The 21,680-nt window shown below is 32.8% G+C and overlaps 2 protein-coding genes across 2 annotated transcripts; both read right to left on the bottom strand.

Annotated features, from left to right (window-relative positions):
* Window positions 1-1,935: 1,935 nt before the first annotated feature.
* LOC114751443 (ER lumen protein-retaining receptor erd-2.2-like) lies at window positions 1,936-5,660 on the bottom strand. The gene is made up of 6 exons (XM_028940116.1): window positions 5,332-5,660; window positions 4,466-4,665; window positions 3,500-3,640; window positions 3,321-3,401; window positions 2,373-2,500; window positions 1,936-2,235 (listed from the first exon to the last, which is right to left on the bottom strand). Exons 1-6 carry the CDS (start codon window positions 5,555-5,557, stop codon window positions 2,196-2,198), a joined length of 816 nt encoding a protein of 271 aa, XP_028795949.1. The 5' UTR covers window positions 5,558-5,660; the 3' UTR covers window positions 1,936-2,195.
* A 6,892-nt stretch (window positions 5,661-12,552) lies between these two features.
* LOC114751442 (calcium homeostasis endoplasmic reticulum protein) lies at window positions 12,553-19,038 on the bottom strand. Its single transcript, XM_028940114.1, has 4 exons — window positions 18,537-19,038; window positions 15,397-16,473; window positions 13,972-14,249; window positions 12,553-13,579 (listed from the first exon to the last, which is right to left on the bottom strand). The coding sequence occupies exons 2-4, from the start codon at window positions 16,425-16,427 to the stop codon at window positions 12,792-12,794; spliced, it is 2,097 nt and encodes a 698-aa protein (XP_028795947.1). The 5' UTR covers window positions 16,428-16,473; window positions 18,537-19,038; the 3' UTR covers window positions 12,553-12,791.
* Between the last annotated feature and the right edge of the window lie 2,642 nt (window positions 19,039-21,680).

The following is a 21,680-nucleotide window of genomic DNA, read 5'->3' as shown; positions in this document are numbered from 1 at the left end:
AAATAGTTATAATTTTTATGATCCATTTTAATAAATATAATTTTCAATTGTTTCTTCCCTCTAATTTTCCCATTACTTTTTTAATGCAAGGGAAAGAAACCTACTAGCCTTGAAGGGATTCTTTTAATTAAAGTAATAAGTTTTCAGAAAATCCCTTTTCTACGTAATAAACATGCATATGATCACCTTTTCTTTTTCCTTTCTAAAATATTTGAAAAAAAAGATAATAAAATACCCTAAAAAATATTAAAAGATAAATGAGGGTGGATGAATTTCAAAATCCCAAATCAAATCTATTGTACTATTTTAAAATTTTTAAATAGTGTTACTTTTGTCTTTAAAGTTCTGATGACTATTTTTTTTTTTTTAACATAAAAACAACAAGCATAATAACTATTAACCACACAAAAGTAGTAAATAACTAAATAAAAATAGTTAATAGATTTGTTATAACACTAAATGCATTCTTTGAATCTTTAAAACAAAAGTAGTAAATTGCGAAATTAGAATAATTAATAACTAAATAAGAGTAGTCACATTTTTTAAAAATAGTTAATCACAATATTAGAATAATTAATAGTTAAACAAGAGTGGTTATCAAGAGTTCTAAAAACAAAAGTTATAAGTAACTAAAAAAAGAATAGTTAATACATAAGAAAAAATAGTCACCAGAGCTCCAAAGGCCAATCACCAGAATTCCGACTAACGGACGGGTTATCGGTGCAGAGCCCCCACGGTTGAAAACTGGTTAAGGGTGTTGATGTGACAATATTTTAAAAAAATAATGAAGGGCATTTGTGTCATTTCATAATATCTATAAATTTTGAAATAGTACAAGAGATATGATTTGAAATTTTAAAATTCACCCATATTGATTTATAATTTAGCAATTTCTAAGATATTTTATTGTTTTTTCCCCTAAATAGCCATGCCAAAGATAACATTAATGAAGTAGGAGTTTGTACACGTTGATTCTGAGGGAATGATTTTGAATGCCACCCCACGTTATTAATATTAATATAAAAACTTGTTGGTAATTGAATTTGATTCTAACTTATAAATATAAGATCTTGACTCATTTTGATTTTTAAATTTACAATTTTTTTTAAAAATATTTTTGTTGATTGTAAGATATTCCTACCAAAAGATGGTCCCAATATATGTGATTAAAGAGGAATAGTGTAAGAAAATCAACATATACTTGTTACAAATAAATAGCTTAACAATTTTCTTAATATTATTAAATAAGTTATTTAGTTTTTATATTAAGGGACGGGCTACTATTTAAGTGTTAAAAGATGGGTTTAATGACTATTAGTTTCTCAATTAATTTTTTTAAATAATATGCAAATATCAATTCCTACAATTCCAAACAAAAATCACAATTATAAACTCATAGTTATATTCGAAACTTTCTGCCTTATTAAAAATAATTGGGTAAAGTAACACACAGTATCCAATTTTATTTTTCAAGTGCATCTAACATTCTAATCTTTTTTTATTATATAATTTTATCGATATTTTTAAAATTTGTAGTAATCTTGGTATTTCTTTATTTATTTAAATTCACTTTTTCCTTTTTATTCACCTTAATGGTTACAATTTACAATTTTTGTTCCTTTTATCAAATTACTTAAAATTTTCATACATAGTAGCCAAATTACAATCACATCATAAACCTAAAAAATGGATGAAATTGCACTGAATTTAATAAATTATGAGTAAAATTGCACTATTATGAATATTAGAGTGCTAGGTACACTTAAAAAAAAAAGATCAGGATTCTAATCACACATTTACCCAAAATAATTTTTAATGGTGTTTTTTGACCAAGTAGGTTTGTGTCAATGATGACTTCGAATGAGTTATAGATAACAATGACAAAATTATTAAAGGAAAAAAAAATTAGGGATTGAGTTTTTAACAAGTTCAAAGTTCAAGAACTTAGTCACAGTGAGTCGTAATTAAATGACCGAATCTTAAGTGAATTAAAACTTAAGAGACTAAAAGATTAGTTTTTTTTCAAAAATATAAAATGTCATTGTAAAGTTGAACACCTTGAAAGCTAAAAAACATGAGAGATTTGAAAATCAAATATAAAATGACAAACCAAACAATCGGCCTTAAAGTCACTGTATGCTTTAACTTTCTAGCACTGGACATTCATTTACAATGTCGCTTGGGAGATAATTGCACTACACAGGCATCTTCCTCAAAAGCTGTCCTTGCATGATGCTGCGCCCAAAATAAATCCATGAATGGAACATCTTATATATTAGTAAATGAATATAAAGGAAGCCGCATTGTTTATAAATTATGAACAGTATGGCTCATCTTTGACATGGGTCCCACAATAAAGAGATGGTCTTTACCTCTTGACATAATAGTAGCAGAAATCAGCCAAGATGAATGACTGAACCATTTCTGAGAGGAAGGCTGCCATGAACCAGAAATATCCACTCCCTACCAAAAATAAATACGCCCCTCCAGTCTCATAGAACTGCACAATATTCACAAGCATGCTTCTTCATATTGCTCAATTCCAACTCAAGAGAGCAGAATATTTTCAGACAGATGATATTTCCTTATGGCCTATTTAGAGCTCTAATGAATAATAAATAAATAAAAAACAGAGAGAAAATGGAATATTAAAGGGTAAAATGAAGTTTGAGGATGAGAAAAATTTAAGTTATGATCGATATGAGAGATTGATAAATAGATGTGTGAGCGTACAGAGGTGGATTCCCTTTAAAAGTGTGTTTTTACTTGTTTGTCAAGGAATAAAATGGAAACCGAATAGGCTTTCTCCATTTTGCAGACCAGATGAAACTGATTCAGTCTATTTTGGCCATAGCTCCAACTAAAATATGAAGTAAACATTAATGAACAAATTTTTCATGTAAATTTGCTTATTAGAATATTTTTCTTTCATTTCCGAAAAATCTTTTTGTCCCCCTAGAAATAGTAGACTAATTAACAATTGGATTGTTATCTACATAAATTTGGAAGTTTTAAAAAGATTAAATTTGGATAACCACAGCCCCAGAAGGTTTCTTTTTTGGATTAATATCACCTGGAATTGTTAAAACAGAAGCAAAGTCACCCCCAATGTTAACCATTTAACATTTTTTAACAGCTAAGAGCAATATTGCCCCTCTTTTAAAACTTCCTGGGCAATATTGATATTAAAAAAAAAAAACAAAACAAAACTTACGGATACTCTGTGAAAACTTTCAGGACAAAATTAGACCTTAACCTAAGCTTGAATGTCAAGAATTCTTCTCAATTTAGCCAAAAATCTAATAAGAGAAAGGTCTCACCCGAATGATCCAATGAGCCAAAGCCAAGAATCTCGAAACACCCAGTGCGAAGACATAATACCCTGTAAATGTTTCAACGATCTGGGAACATACCAGAGTTATGATCTCGCTCAGAAAAACAATGTGAAAATTTTTAGCAGCAAAAAAAAAAAAGAAGAAGAAGAAGAAGAAGAACCAACCTTTGCATTCTGCATGAAGCGAACTTGAGGCAGTACAGAAACAGCCTCCAAATACACACAAAATGCCCAAAGGACATTACTCAATTTATGATGTTTTGTGGTGGGATTGATCAATGCTGCAAGGATTGCTGCAGGCACCACCTAGGTACATAGCAAAATCATAATACTAACAGTGTATCACCAAGGACACGACATAGTTCATTCCAGCAAAATCAACACAGACCAGTCAAAGGGGCAATGTATAATCTTTTGGAGAATGCAGTGAGAAGAAAGAAAACTTAAACCAGAAAAGAGCTTTTGAAACATTTGATTGAAGGTATTGATTAGTGATGAGAGTTGGTGTAAAACCAGCCAAGGCGTCTGAAAGTATTGCTATCAGAGAGTAATTTTCCCAGCTACAAGAGAAGGGCAAGGAGGAACAAATGCAAAAATGGAAGAGATCAACAAATTTAGTGATATACAGTGGTGAGATAATAATAAATCCTCTATACAAATTGTGATTGGATTGACTGGTAAAGGACTCAATATTCCTTGAACAACTTCTCGTATTCGAACGTTGTGGTCGGGGAAAAATCATGTTGGGAGAAGTTACCCAAGAAGCTGAATTTAGTATAGCACAAAATAATATTGCCATAAAATTACAAGTTCTGCGTTGCTAGTGATCTTGAAGGCAGTATCGGGCTTATAAGAAGTCACCAAACTCAAAGTGACACAAAAATTTCAAGTCATATTATATATATATTAAACTTGGAACGGGACAAAATTCAACATTTGGAGGTCTGATTTTGTTCTGATTCGAGTCTTCCAGAGAAACTAAAATGATCCTATACAGTGTTTGAATGAATAAATATGCTATACGTTGGAAAAAAAAAAAAAAACTTTCAAGTATTAAAGTCAACTGATAGTGGGGTTATCTTTAGGGTGCCAAATGAAATTAAGAAGAAGAAATGCAAAGACTATATTTACCACAAATGAGAGCCTCAAGTCGTCAAGCTCCTTGATATAGGATGATTTCAACTTGAACCTGATCCAGTATATGACCAGTAATGTTAACGACAGAGAGATGAAATCCAGCACGGTGTGGATGTCATGCTCCATCAAGAAGCTGCAAATTAATCGCGCAGATAAGAACAGAGCTGTGAGCTCCTGCATCTTCAGTGATAGACCTGGGCAAGGCAATACAAATTTGATAAAATTTTCTAATTTGTATTATTCACTGGACTATTGAAACATACAAATTAGCTACTATGAAGTCCTTCACTTCTCAACCATGAAGAATGGTGGGATTTGATGGTCTTGCTTTCATGAAACATGCAGCATAGCTTCTTGAAATTTTATTTAGACAGAAGACAGAAAGAAATAAAGAAATCGAATAGAATTGGGCATCAAGTTTTGCTTTAAAATACTTTATAATTGACACCTGCATTGCTACGGAAAACAGCTGACCAAAACCAGGGAATATATCTGCAAAAGTTCATTTTTATCCAATTCCATTGAATGAAAGTTATCAAAAACTGGAACACTTTCAACATCTACTTCTTACAGAGAAAACAAATCCCATATAAATTGACCAACGTCCTTCAGCTCTTCCTCCAATCAAAATTCACATAATCGTGGTGCAAGGAGTATTGTAAAGAATTTCTTGTAATATCATCAGCCCTTCCTCCAGCAAAATTAAAAGACTTAGTACGATTCATCAATACACAATGAAGAAATTCTTGTCATGTCGATCAATTATAGTTTTCTCTTCCTTCCCGATCAATCAGTCTACATGAAACTCACAAACAGAACAAAAATTTGCGCAGAAAAGAACTAATCTTTGAGAGAAATACCGGAGCATGTCTTCTGGGTAAGAAGCTTGTAAAACAGGACAAGAATCCCAGCAAGGTGAACGGCTTCGGAGGAAATAAAGAAATAATTGTGATCCTTGATCGTAAACTTGAGAGCCACCAAAGCACAGAGAGCAAGAAATACCCCAAGAAAGATTTTGACTTTCATAGATTGCTTCCTTACCCATCCAAACAAAACGCTCACAGGCGAACTCCTCTTTCTTCCCATTATTATCAAATGAAAGGATTAAGAATATCAATAACCCCACAACACTAAAATGACCCAAATATGGGTTTTCGCTTGAAGACGAAGACACAGCGGGTTCCTCTGTGAAAGATGGATGGAAGAGAATGAGAATGAAGGAGGGAGAGGAGAAGAGAGAGAGGCGTTTTGTAGAGAGACACCTAAAGCGCATGCAGTAGGTGTAGGTGGTGAGCGATTGAGTGTGTCATTTAATTTCTTGGAATTTTTGGGGACCAATCAGCGCGAGAGGGGCATGAGACAAAATTTTGGTAATAAATATTTTATCAGCTTTTTTTTTTTGGTCAAAAGAAATATTTTATAAGCTTCAATATAATCACCTCAAAAAAAAGGCTTAAATATAAAATATGAAAACTATTACATTACAAATATCTCATAGATCACAGCTTTTTTAGAAAATTGTTGGAAAATCTTTTATTAAATTATTTACTTTTTAGAAGTGCCCAAATTTTCTTTAAAGAATCGTAATTTTGAAACTAGTGCAACTCTCTTTTAATTGCATATTCTCTTTCGTTGATAATATAAGTTATTTTAACCAATTCATCAATACTAAAAAATTATAGTTAACTCATTAAATTTGTTCTAAATTAAAAAAATTTTCCAACCTTAGTCATATTAAATAAGGTTGTAAAGGAGAATAAAAATATAGCGAGCTATATTTAAGCATTAATTGTAGGAACAAAATTAAATACTAAGCATTAAATACTCTCTAAGTAATTTATATTTTGGATCAAATTATTTTTTTAGAAGCGACTTATATGATGAACCGAAAGAAGTATAATATACCTTCAATTGTATATAAATGTCCTTTGTTTTACCCTTGAGGTAGGACGTGTGCAACCAGTTTTAGTGAGTACAACTCTTATTTTTCCATGTGCAATTTATTTTCAGCTATATATGAAAGTTTTTAAAATGAAAAATATTTGCATATAATTGAAAATATGTTAAAAAAGAAGGAGTTGCACTTGTTTTAAATTGTGCATGCTCAAAAATATAGGTTGTTAAATAAATTTTAGATATCTTTGAGCAGTGAGGGATTTTTTTTAACAATTTTTTGAAGGTGAAAAAGGTTTATTTATATATCTATTTAGATAATAGTAAAATGGCATTATTCATAATCAATGAATTTTCAGGCCAAAAGAAAAGTCAATGAATTGTATAATTATGTACAGGAATATTATGATTGTGTTATTTTTATAGATTGACTGCAATCTAGTGGATTTATAAAGGTCAAAAAATTTCTAGAGGATTTTCAAAATTTTTAATTTAATTATATTGATAATAATTTTTTAGGCTGTGGATTTGGAAAGAATATCGATGGAGATTTGACATTGGACAGGCTTAACCATTTTAATATCAAATCCTAGTCTGATATGATTATAAGATTCTGACCTCTTAGAGCATTCTAAAGGGTTTTGTCTAAAAAAAATTGTCCAAAATCTCGAGCTTTTCTCTTTTTAAATAAATGCTCTGCTTTTTTAAATTTTGACACTTAAAATTATTTTTCATACATTATATATAAAATTCGTATATTATATGAATTTGATAAGTGAATTATTTATAATTTACAAATAATGTACTTTGTAATAGGATTTATATTTTATATTGAATGTTATTAGTAAAATTTTGTCTATTTATATTCAATGACATGTATTATATAAAAAAATTATATATATGGTGAAAAATTACCCCCTTTTTTTTGCCACAATGCCATAAATTTGGTCTTTGACAAGTAAAGGAAATGTTTGTCCTTTGTGAAAGATGCATTCACATGTACACTTTGTTTAATAAATGTCTATCATATATTATACTCCTTTGGTCCTAAATATAAGACTCATTTGTTTGTCCTTTGTGAAAGATGCATTCACATATACACTTTGTTTAATAAATGCCTATCATATATTATACTCCTTTGGTCTTAAATATAAGACTCATTTTGTAATACAAAATGAGTCTTATATTTAGGATCAGTGGAGTATAATATTAGAATTTGGGAAATCTCTTCTTTTCAAAATATGATATATATATATATATATATTTATATATATGCACATGCTAAATCAATCTTTACTATAAAAAAAATCATGAGAAATTTGGTTAAAAGTCCCTATTTAAAAAGTTAATTGGCTAAAAGGGTTTAAATTTAAGCAAATGCAATTATGATCCATGAACATAACTTTTTTCCCGTTACGTGTAACATATCATTAATTATGTGCAATAATCATCAATGCAGAAGTCATTTGCACCCAACAAAAAATATGTTGCACATAACAGAAAAAAGTTGTATTCACTATCATAGTTATACGTGTTCAAATTTTTAAGTTTTCAACAAGAGATTTTTTTACCGAATTTCCCAAAAATCATCAACAAAAATCAAAGATAAACATAAAATATATTAAAAAATTTACGTTATTCTCAAATAATGAAAAATACAATTCATTTTATGTTCAAATGGGTAAGATTCACTTTAGTTATAATAGTTATAATATAAAAGATACATTGTATTTCTATTTACATTGTCATTCTCATTTGAATAATGTCTTATTACATTAAGGGATTGCGTTTCTATTTTAAACATTTACGCTTTCTATTTATAAAATGAAAAAAAAATGCATTCCATACTTTTGATGCAATAAAAAAGTTAAGTTATGCATGTACACATAGAAAATGAAAGACAAAAGAAAAAATTAGAAAAAAAAAATGAAAATCAGTGGGCTGGGAGTAGACATCATGTTATTAATTCCATGAAAGCAATTACAAAAGAACTAAGTTGAAATATAGAAAAATAAGCAAAAATTGGTGAAAAGTTCCTATTTGAAAATTATATTAACAGACAAAAAAAATATTGGTACTCTACATGATTTCATACACAGAAAGTATTAGCACTCAAATTCAGGTCTTTCTAATTAATAAAATTTTTAAGTGCAGCTTTTCACAGATTTTTCCAGGAAAAAATTGGAGACCGCTAAACCATATTGAATACAAGTGAATCTAAATAAGTTAAGGTACAAGATCAAAACATAGACACTTAAACAAAAAAGAACAGAAGTGAAAGAACAACACCAGCAGACACCACTACTGAGGCAAACCGAAAACAAGAAGACAAATATCCTTATTCTGTATTTGGTACGGGAGAAATGGAAGGGGGAGAAAGAAAATTTTTTTTTAATTAGTTCAGTTTAAAAATTGAAAAAATAGAGTTTTTAAATTTTAATCAGAGAAGATATAAGATAAATGAGTAATAAAATTAATTAAAAGCTTTTAAACATCATTTTCTTAATTTTTTGAATTAAGCTTATTAAATTTTTTTTCCTCCTCTCCTTCCTTTCATTTTTCTCCTACCAAAGCGACCCTTTAGAGGCTGAATCTTGAAAGTGAGGAGGCCAGCTTTTATGGATACAAGCGAATCTACATTTGATACAAAGAAAATAAAGTCCATATGCATGCAAACTTGTTTTTTAGGGCCCCTTGCTGCAAATTTTTTCCCCTATACGTTGGTGGTGTTTGTTGGCATCAACTCCCACCTTTCTTGAAAAAAATTTTAGGGTCCATTTTGGTTTGGGCGAAAATAAAATTAAAATATGATCTAAATAAGTTAAGGTACAAGCTAATTAATTAATTAAAAATTTAATCTTGTGCATGTGAGTGCGTGTTGGCCTCACTTCAATTTTGTTTTGAAACATGAACAGATATCATCCAAACACTATAGTCCCCTGTGTCCTCCACTCTTATTTATAAGATTTTAATTTTTAAATTGGTTTATTTTTTATAAAATTTAGTTTGCAATTGTCTAAACATTAAATATATTTTTACCAATGTTATTTCTAATTAATTATCTTACCTCTCATTATATTTTTTCCCCATATATTCTCTTTGATCTTTTTTCTTACTATCCTCTTACAGATGAGGACATATTTAGCGGGGAAAAAGCATTTCTTACATACATACATACATATTACTTTTAACTAATTTTAACATATTTATTAAACTATGCAATTTGGCTGTTAGTATCTTATAAAAAAAAACCTTGGAGGGAATATCATATAAATACTAATTTTGAAAACGAGATGCTGAAGTATGTTGAAGAACGAAAATGGCTGAAGAAAAATATGAATTTCAGAAATAAAACCAAAAAGATGAAAACTAAGTGGGTCAGACATTGATGGTGATATATAATGTAATTATTGAGGCCTTCATCGATCCTTATCTTCTCATAAGCAAATATGCATAAACAAAAGTAATTTTCATTTTTTTCCTTGAAAATGTAGTTTTCTACCTGAATCTGATACAAGTTTGTATGCTTTGGAAGTCAAATGCCGGACAAATATATAAACAAATGTTTTGGTGGGTAAGAATTAAATAAAATTTTAAAGTGCAAATCATACCAATATCATAAATTTTATATCGTGTGCCCAAATATTTTTATAAATTTCAAAAATCTAGTAACGATTTTTTATTTAATTCCATTTCAACCTTACTGGTTGGACCATTATTGTTTGTCGTCTCAAGAATGGTTGAATTTTGTTGTTGTTGTTGCCATCTATGTGACTATCTTTTCAAGGATTAAGCAGCTCCAAGGTGATGGAATGTTCACTCATCTTTATTTCTTTGCTACAACTTCTCTTTAAATTTGGGCACTTATAAAACATATTCATTTTGTCAATGATCATTGAAAATCACGTGCAACATCATCAAGCAAAGGATCTGACTCATTTATTGAATGCTTTTGTGGATACTAGAATAGAATTTCTTTAGGACCCGTTTGGTTGAATTGCATTGGTAATCCAATGGTAATTCAAATCCAATGGTAACGATGACTGCATAAAATCTGGTAACGAGGATTCATAGACTCCTCTTTATAAATCCTTATTGCCATCCTTCACCATCACCTCATGCCAAGAACATCCCTTTGTGCGTTCTTTCATCCTCATTGGCTTTCCTTCCTCTTTCATCCAAATCCCACTTTGTTGTTAACACCACCATTGATGGCGATGCCTCTTCCTCCACCCCACCTCCTATCTTGCTAAAATCAAACCCCTCAGCCTAGATTGGACACTCTTGCTCCATCGCTGAACTGTCATTCCCTTCTTGAATGATCTATGAAGTGCAACAATCTACTATTACTAATCAAAATATTGAGTTCAACAATGATCACGAGTTTCGTAAATGACTTTCAAAGAGCAACAATCACCTTGCCCGCAATTCTTTTTCGGCCTTCCCATACCGAAATGCAAATTCATGAGTTCATTTGTTCTAAATATTGCATCCATTTACTATCAAAGAGTCCGGGTAGGTCAAAGGATGATTCCGTTTCGATCTTTGACGAGACCCATGTGTGGGCGGACCATGCTCTTCAATTTGTCTATATCTAAGGTGGGTTGAAAGATATGATTAATTGCTCAATGAATGTCTCCTTTTCTTCTATGCTTTGAAAATGATCTAAATGGGGTTTTTTTTGTGTGATTTATATTTTGTTTAATCTATTCTCAAATCGTAATAGTTGATTTGTGTTGGTTTTAATTTTTTGTTGATTTGAAGTTACCATTGTCAGAGAGGAAGGAGAAGGATGACTTGGAGAGAAAAGAGAGAAGAGAGATTTTTTTTTGGGATGGGGCTATTTTGGTCATTGTATTTTATATTTATTTAATTAAATATAAAACTACTCATTCCTAGTTAACATGCCAAACAAACTTGCGGTAATAAACACTACCTCCGGTCTTTAATATAAGACCTTGTTTGACTTTTAATTTGATCCTAAATATAAAATCTCAATCTACTTTGTTTCTCATATTTATGCATTTTTTCCTAAGATAGTTCTTCTAATCATGATAGTTCTAACCAATATAATTGCTTAACAAGGACATTTTAGGAAAAGCAATACCTATTTATTACAAATAGCTAATTTAACTTATTTCCTTAATTTCTTTAAATTAGTCAACTAGCTCTTATAATTAAGACTGGAGGTAGTATTACATTGCATCGCATGGCATCTGATTGCGGTCTGTAATTGAACCTAACGAGCCCTTAAGTTTTTCCAATTGAGACACGTATGGTCAGGGAACAATCTCAAACCATACACGAATCTTGTCCTTCGTACGCAACCAATTTTCATAACGTTTCATATCCACCTTTACCTACATATTATCAAAAGTCATCATCTGATCATAGTCAAATCTTCAAGATGAGCTATTCTATATTTTAATAGATGAGACAGTCAATAGTTGTTCTTTTTTTTTTTTTTTGTGTCTAATATGTAACGCTTACAGTTTATTAATATATTTTGATCATTTTATGGGGGAAAAAAACATGCAATAAAATAAATAAGCTAGACTTCATTCTTTATGTAAAAAAAGTCTTTACTTCCAGAATTTAATCTATACATGTTTATAGAGAAAATAAAATTTGTAGCTCTTGAATGTTTCTTCAATTATTGATTCAATTTTTAAATTTTAATTCAAAACAGCTCAATCCTTGTACTTTCTTAGTTCCTATATTTTTTGACTCGTTAAACTACAAAGTTGAATTGTAACGAATAAAAGTTTAAGATCCAAATTGACAAGAGAATGTTTAAAGACTAAAAGTTACATTTTTTTATGCTTATAATTTTGAAATTCGAAGTTGTCAAGTTGTGGATGAATAACTGAATGAGGCATTTTTGGTTGGTGAAATAACAGATTAATTGTAAGAAACAGCGCTTATTAGTTGTAACTTTCAAGTTTTAACTGATAAGAACAGTAGTCTTAATCGTAACTTTTAATATATATTTATATATATATATTGTAAAAACGAAATGTATACCAATAGTGAAAGCAAGATATCCATGGAAAAGACCAGCAGTTCTTTGCCAATTGCCACTAAAAATATAAATTCTACAAGCACCATTCAAATAAAGATGAAACAAACCCAACCACCCCACCAACACACCCCCCCCCCCCCCAAAAAAACAAAAAAAAAAATAAAATAAAATAAAAAGAAGCCTGATTCTGATCTTCTCAAGTTAGATGTTCATGGAATGTTTAAGGCAACGAGAGACGCAAAGCAAAATGAGGGTGTGTAAAAGGACAAAAGGCAAGAACTCAGATATTTGTTGTGTCACCCTCTCTCTTTAGTTTATGGCGCTTTAGAGGATCCGAATTACAAACATGCCTAGTCTAATGCACTGCATTTCCAATTTTCCAATAATAATCAAATCAAGTTGCTTTCATCTAGCTGGCGCTCTTGCACTCATTGAGGAGTGGTAAGTGGTGCTTCTCTGCTTCCTGTAGGACGTATATACATCATCATACTGACTCACCTCATTAGGATTGGCTGTGGCCCCGAGACCTAACCTCCCCGACCCGCTTGATCCCAGTTTCCGCTCCACGCTTCCATCAGCATACGTCCCAGTCTCCGGATCCACCTGCAAGTTTGGGGGTGGAGGGATACAAGCACCACCCTTCCTCACTGGAAGCTCCCTCTCATATTCTCTCTCATACTCCTCATCTTCATCTCTTGAATCAGATGTCATTGGGCCCTCAGAAGGATTAACCTCTCCAATCTCTTTAAAGAACTTTGATACTCTTTGCAGAATATCTGATGGTGGTACAGTCGATGGTGGTATCACGGTTGGGATGTCTAGAGGGCTCAGAGGAGAATATGGAACACCACTTCCAATCTGCATCTTTTTCACCATTCCTGGAATAAGGCCGGGTGGGAACAATGGATATGGTGGTAACTTGTCACCAGCGCCAGCTGGTGGGGGAGACATCAAATGTGAAGCCGGTGGTTGATTAGCAGGCTGAACAGATGAAGGGATGGCCATGTGCCCCGCAAAAGCACCGGGAGGAGCAGAATTTGGAAGAAACTGCTGAGGTACCATAGATGGTGGCATGGACTGCCCTAGGGCAGCATGCTTCTCAGGATGATCTTGTTCAGGCACACCTGAACCAGAAACTGACCTGTCAGATGGCCACTGCTGGACAATATGGTTAGGAGCCTGCTGCAGCATTCCTGCGACTAGGAGAGAAGGAATCATGAATAAATTCTTAAATCAACTAAATCTCAAAGTGATTTTGCGGACACCAAACTAAGTTTATTAAAAACATGGCTAATTTAATGGCAAAATCACATCGAATACTGGTGTCCTCATAGATGGTCAGTGAGCAAGAATCACAATTCTGCAGCTACGACATTAATTTGAAGCTTCAGGAATAACTAAAGAAAAATACCCAATTATGTTTCTATGGATAGTAAAATCAACGAAACAACAGAATTTTACTTAAAGAAAATAAACTTGTGGAGATTAATTCTTAATGGTAGAGGTGCTGTTTGCGCCCCATCTCTTGAAAATTGGCCAACTTCAAAATGAGGTGTATTCGTTGACTTGTTAGAGTAAAAACTACCTGCAGCTGAATCTGATGAAGCAGATAATAGATCCTTTGAAGGCCCCGGAAAAGAATTTGATTGTGGTCCACCAATCATCTCACCCTTTAGTAAAGATATAGTCTCATGATCATAAACTTCTTTAGAAGCCCAGAACTCCACCATTTGATGCAATCGTTTCCGGTATTCCTCATTGCTTTGAGGATTGTGATAAATCCTTGCAAGCATAGAACCCAAAACAGGTTTAAATGCAAGGGCTTCATTGTCAGGGTCGTGATTGGTTGTCCTCCGGTTCAAACTGTAAACCAGCAATGCAGAAATCAAGGATGACAAACAGGAGAATCCTCAATAACGTGCATGTTATGCTCAAACTCAAAAACCCAGGATGAAGTAAAGCAAGAGAAAGAGGAGTTATTGTCAGTTGACAGATCCTTAAGAAGGCATACTATGAAAAAATGGTGCTTCCCACTGATGATGGCTGGGTTAAGCAGTAAGAAACTTAAAAAATCTTAAGTAAGCTATCGTGTTCAAGCTTTGTAAAGTGAAAAAATCAGAGCTTCTCCTGAGCTATGGTCAACCCAGCTCAAATCTGGGTTACTTGGAAGTATTGAATAACAGATGATTTACCACCCCAAATACATTTATATTTCTACAAAAAGAAAAATAAAAAAGGCCTGGGGCCCAAAACTACTCAGCCTCATTGGCTGGGTGCCTGGCAGCACATTTACTAAGCAAGAATTGCAGAGTTTCGCCTAAGATGTAGAACCAACCAACCAACCTCCCAGATAAAAATTCATCCCACACCTCACAAGCAGGTAACTGATTCAACAAAAATACATTCAAAGTTTTGAACACTTAATAGTAAAACATCTTTTAAGATTTAATACAATAATTATAATTTAAATGCTAATAAAATAGAACATTTTATGATTGACAGTATAAATTTGGTTCGACAGAATACTAAAAAGCTCTTTTGAATTAGAGCCATAGTTCTTTTCTCTTGTATTAGAAGGATCTCTTCCTCAGTTTTTATGTTGTTCTCACTTTACATTATGAAACTTTCTTCCATAAATAAAAAATCCAGGAAAATATATTAAGTGAATTCTTTTAAACTTTTACATTTGAACATGTTAGAGTCAACTAATGTCGTAAACTTAATGAATGCGTGCTCTGGGGATAACAAAGTTGTTTGCTAATTAGAAAAAGGGATGGATCAACAGCAGTAATACCTAGTACAGAAATATATGAACCATAATAAAGAAGAATAATAAAGGAAAAGACACATACAAGCCAAGCTTTATATCTGCACTTCAATAAAGAAACACAATATGAAGTAAGTTCAATAGTGCACAGCAGTTATCATTCAAGGACAAAAGCAGTAAGTTATGTTTTTCAAGAGGCAGCCAAAAAACTTCACATAACTGTCACACGATAACGCACTTTACCTGTCAAAAAGTATGTCATTGGCAAGATATATGATATGCAACTGCCTTTCAATGTCATCCAGTGCAAAAACTCTGTCTCTAAGTGCCTCCGCTAGAGCTGGTGCAAATGCAGATCTCTGCATGAACCAAATTTTGGCACCTTTAATTGATTCTTTTGTACCATTTAGAGTACTGAGAACGTTATTGAGATCCATTGCAACATCAGATGGGAGTGGGCCAGAGATCCCTTTATAAGACTTGGATGCCTGATCATAATCAGGCCGACCATGAAGGCCAAAAGGCTGAGGATGCTGATGGTGGTACTGCTGGAAAGGGAGAGGGTTCATTTGAGGTGGACCTAGCATTGAAGCTGAAGAACTAATTGCAGCAGCATTCATTGGGGAAGCATTTAAGGGAGATGGGTTCATCATTGGATTTGGAGGATGAATCACAGGCATGGAAGATGGTGGAAAAGGGGGATTGAAAGGACCACCTGGGGGCCGTGTTGACAACCAAAGCTTGTAACGATAGTAACCATGCCCCTCCCCTCCAAAGAGGAAACTATAGGAAGGATTGTCTTGTTGTTTTTCACGTATCATGGCCTCAAATTCAGGACCATTTTTAGCAGAGTACTCAACAAGTTTGTCAATACGTTTTTGGAGCTCAGGATCAGAAGGAGGGGCAACTGGGGGCGGAGCAGAGTCATATTGACCATGGAAGGGGGATGGGACAAGGGGAGGAGGAAAATGAGAAGGGAAAGCAGGTGGTGCTTGATGCTGCTGCTGAAGAAGAACATGAGGATGTGGGGGAGGAGCATGAGGGTGTAACTGTTGAAGTTGCTGCTGCTGCATGGGATGAGGATAGGGGAATTGTTGCATAGGAGGATGTCCTGGACCTGGGGGTAGAAAAGGAGGGCCATGCACTGACGAAGGAAACTGCTGAGGTTGGGGATGAAATCCATATTGTTGCTGTTGTTGCATATTTACAGCTTGGCGCTGTTGTTGAGCATATGCTGGGGAAGCAGATGCATAATCACGACCCTGCCGTTCCATCAGCTTTTCTCTCAATTTAACTTCCCTTTAGAGTTTCTTGATGCTCCTACAATAAATGAATAGAAATTCCTTCATTATTTTCTTCTCACAGATAATGAGACAAGCATTCCCCAGTGGTGCTGCAAGAATAAACAACTAAATAACTCCTCAGGAACAAGTTTGTCTGATAAAATTATTTTTACTGCCCACCGGATTGGAAAGATCATGAATTACAGCAGCTCAGGCATTACTGCATGAATAATTGACGCCCTTTACCCAATAATTTTAGGATGCCTAAAAAATTACTTTATTTTTCCAAAACTGAGAAAATAGCTCAGACAAGCCTTTTTCTTTTGTCTTTCCTATGATGATTTTTTTGTAATGCTACTTGCTTTAACAAAAGGTACTAAGTTAATTGCAGATATAAAAATAAAGAACAGAAAACAATTTTTTTTTGTTTGGGGGGGGGGGGTTAAACACAATGGAAGACCAATACACTTTCTAGGGTTCTTGCATACAGAAACACATGATCAGTAGGTAGTATGAACTCAAGCACCAATTCTGACTATCAGAAAACTAAGATTACAGATTGAAACAAAACTATTGGTTCTGTCAAAGAAAAATGCCAGAAATTACAGCTAAGTAGCACATGAATCTTCTAGCTATGACAAACAATCTAGCCACGAGTTTTCAAGAAGTCTTGAGTTCAAATCATCTTGCCACAGTTAAACCAAACACAACCCCCCCCCCCCCCAAAAAAAAAGAGCAAATTCAAGACCATTTTAGATTTTCCTTACATGTACATGGCAAATAAGAATCAACTGAGCATCGAAGTTCTTAACACTTGAAATACACATAGCATATAAGAAATATTTAACTCTTTAATAGCACTGCAGCCAAGCTAATTGCAATTCATTGTTCCTCAGGCAATTCCCAATTACTAATTTATTTGAGATAAAGTATGACTTATTGTTCCTCAGGCATTTCCAAAGCAAAAATAAAACAAACAATATCGGCACAGGCAATTTAAAACGATATTAACATGCTTGCAAAGCAAAAGTCCAGCCAACAGTATCAGTAGTCGGTAAACCAGATAAAAAGAATAGCCAACATTAGCCATAATTATGCATTAATGACTTGTAACAGGAATATTTAAGATTTTATAGGGCTAAACCCATAATTATGCGCTTAGCATGAAAATAAACTCGCCAACAAGAGAAGATATTTTCTACTCATCCTTCGTTTAACTATTTTGCTCAAACACAAGTTCAGGCTCCAACCACAAGCACAGCAGGTTTGGAATTTAAAGAAGGTACAGAAACAAACTAGGGGAATCAATATCATCAAGCAAGTTATAGTAGAAGAAAATGGGACATATCAACAAAGTAAGCTACATAACATTTACCGCATGTCTATATATATACATATATATTTATATATTCACAATTCACAATTGAACAGCGTATAAGCTATATGCTAACATTTCTCTATCAGATTATCAGAATTTGTTCAAACGCAACATTCCACCTAATTCAAAGCCCACAAATCATCATATTCACGTGAAAGGAATTATTCTTGTGGATTTTTATTTGGTGCCTGCAAAATCCCTCATAATATCTAACAGGTATCTCAGAAAGGTAAACTGAGATGTCCCGTTTGAACTATGATATTTATTTCTTCTTCCTAGAAAATCAATGTCATTCGAAGAGAGCACTTCCATCACTCCAAATTCTCTGAATTTATCCACTTCCCACTTCAATTTTTCCTTTCCTCATACTTACATGAATCTGAGCATAACCGATACGCACTTTCATGATTTCTGCAGCTGCTTTGGGGCTGGGTGTGATGGCAGTGATAAAAGCAAATTAAAAGTAAAATCATACCCATCTCTATGAAACTCTGAATGATTTCAACACAATGACAGAACTTTAATTCTAATTTCACTCATAAAAGAGATGAGATAGACAGAAACTCCAAACACAGACTATCATGTCCACTCAAAGGCAGGCGATTCCATGTTGGTTTTCAATCAAACCAAATAACGACAGCCGAAACCAGTTTTGAGAACGGAATACGACTTTAAATCAGCAGAAAGTTCTGAACTCCGAGAGTAATAAAGCGAAAGCTCACCTAACGTCGGAGTGCCACCGAGCTGAAGCGGCGACGGCCACGGCGAGGACTGATGGTGATGGCGAGCAGCACGGACGGCGAGAAGGACACTGATGCAACAACGAAGCTCAGCGGCGAACCGTAGCACTGTAGAACGAGTGATTTCTTTCCTCAATGAGGATCTTGAAATTAAATTAAAATTAGATGAATTAAAAGGCGTTAATTTAGTTATAGAAAAATTTGGCTCCACTGCCCCTTCCTTGCTCTCAATCCCTCCATACAAGGAAAATATCCATCAAATTATTTTTTTCCCCTCTCAGCTCCATTTTTATCCCTCCAGCATACCCACAACCTAAACCCTTGAGAGGACACAAAACCAAAAGCTTAACTCAAATTTGCTTTATGAATTCGAAATAAAAAATGTTGCCAGCGCCAAGATGAAGACGATGGATTAAACTAACCAACAGTTTTCGCGGCGAAATGATACAAGAAACCGTAAAAGGACATACAGATACAGTGCGCGAAACGAGACATGCGTCTAAGGAGAGTGAAGAAGAAATTGTGCAGAATGCGAGAGTCACCCTGCAGAGCCTTATGGGCCTGCTTCACTCACTCCTGTCCTCAGCCCATTACCGTTTGCCATGAAGCGTCTCATATTCCTTTTTCTTTTTTTTTTTCCCTTTTAACCAAAAAAAAAAAGAGAGTCTCAAATTCAAATCTCGTGCGAGGAAACAAAAGTTAGTTTTTTTAAAATAAAAAATATTTTTTTTTGCCAAAACAATTTTATTCAAACTAAATAAAAAGATTAGATATAAAATGTCGGCCCATCACACATAGTTAATTTGAGCAAAGTTCAAATAAATTAGAGGAGAAGAAAGCGCTGGATTGCAAATGAAATAGGAAAAAAAAAAAAAACCAATCAAAACTATTAGCATTTCAAGGACCAACTAAAGCTTGGGTTCAATCTCAAACCAACTACAACGCCACTAAACCCAACATCGCTCGAAGTCCCAAGACACAAGAATAGATACTACTTCTGGTCAAAAAAAAAAGAATAGATACTACTTGGCAAAAGTGTTTGGCTGATAAGAAATTGGTGTATATTTGACTGCGGATGTTGATGAGAGAGGACAAGATCAGGAGAATTCTATCCTGTTCCGTCGGGATGACCTTTTATCTCATACCATCTCTCGTTCTGATTGCGTGTCCTGTCATGATCGAGTTGTGACATAATTGGGACGAGCAAGGGCATGCTATCTTTTTTTTTTAAAAAAAAAAATTTAAATTTGAAAACCAATTGTATGTGAAGTATAAAAATTTATGATGAAAAAATATTAAAAAATAGATAAAAATTGTCTTTAAATGAATAAACCTATATTATTAAATTTTATTTGAATAGTTCATTTTTTAAATATAAAAGTTAAATATTAATAAATTATAAATATTAATAAAATTAACTAAGTTCTTTACTCGTAAAAAATGTGCTGATTTTTTAAAAAGATAATCGACCATTTATATTGAAAAATATCATTATTAATGCAAACCTTTTGAAATGTGCTAGTTAAGAAAAGAATTAGGGGAAGTCCCTATAAAATTCATCTGAAATACCTAAATTTAAATTAAAATCTACACTTTTAACAAATTTTTAATTAGAATATGAGTCGTAATTTGGGATTTTTAAATGTTGTAAATGATCAAAATGTATCTCTTTAATTAAAATAAAAAATTGATCATTTTACTTCTTCCAAGTGATCTTTCACTCTTATAATTATTTTAGGACCAAAAACACTTATAAAATTTATAGTGTTTAAAATTTGTTTATATAACTAGAAGCTTAAAAAATATTTCAATAAAATATTTAAATTTCAACATAAATTTCAACATAAATAACCTTAAAATAAATATTTTTTATTTAAATATTTATTTTAAGATCTTAAAATGTTTTAATTACCAAAAAATTAATATTATGTTTTATAGTTTATGTTAGTTTGAGTATTTATTAAGCAAACATTATATTCCAACCCAAAAACGTAATTTGCAAAACTATAAATAAATTTTTTGTAATTAAGATATTTTCAAATCTTAAAAATAAATATGTACAACCTGAATATTTATTTAAAGGGTAGTCATATTATAATTTAAAATTTTTTATTAAAATGTTTTTGAAGATTTTAGTTATATATAAAAATTTTAAATATTATAAAATTATTTATGCATTTTTCAGTTCCAAAAAGTAATTATAAGAGAAAAGAGGAACCATCTGGGAGAGGTTGTGGGCTCGGGTGTACTTATATATAATTTGAAAAGGAAAGAAACTTATAGTTTAAATTACTCACATCCATTATGTCAAATTCTCTTCTTTTTTTTATCAGGAAAAAACAGAAAGAACTAGGTGCCAACATCACGAAAAAGTAAATGAACAAGAAAATCTGGTATCAAAGGAAAGCAAACAATCCCTTCAGCAACCTCAAGTGCTCGCTTGGCCAAGCAGTCCGCTACTTGATTCACTTTTTGATTGCACCATTCAACACTTGCTTCACAATCTTTCTCAATCCAAACTCACATGTCAGTTAGAAGGTTGCTCTCAGAATGATCCTCATTCCAACCATCTCTCGTAAGTGCCACAACTTCTAAACAGTCTGGTTCAATCACTACCTTCCTCCATTTTAGTTCCCATGACTTCTTCAAACTGATAAGTATAGCCCAGAATTCAGCGTGAAGGCTATTTCCTCTGCCAGTGTTAAACATAAAGCCAGACAAAACCTCTCTGTCATGGTTTCTTGCTATACCACCACCAGCAAATATTTCTCCTTACTTTAGAAGATCCATCAACATTAAATTTACTCAATCCCACAAACGGCGATTGCCAACTAATAGATCTATGTACCGGCTCGTTGTTTGGACTCAAACAAAAGCTAGACCAGTAAACAATAGCTCAAACTTGAGCAAGAAGTTGTATGGGATCTAGAGACTTACTTTGAAAGACCCATTCTAAAACAACCTTCCTAAATAAATAGATAAACCTATTTTTTTTATAGTAACTTTAAGAAATCACTTTTTATAACCAAACCATGCTAAATACAAACTCAAATTATATCACAATCATCTACACTAACTAATTATATAATATTGTTATCCGTGATAGAAAAGAGCAGCACCCAATCA

This window comes from Neltuma alba, unplaced genomic scaffold (genome assembly GCF_004799145.2).
Source record: "Neltuma alba isolate B1F8T4 unplaced genomic scaffold, ASM479914v2 tig00006924_pilon, whole genome shotgun sequence".
In the NCBI taxonomy this organism is placed as follows: Eukaryota; Viridiplantae; Streptophyta; class Magnoliopsida; order Fabales; family Fabaceae; genus Neltuma; species Neltuma alba.
This window is presented reverse-complemented; position numbering and strand designations above follow the sequence as displayed.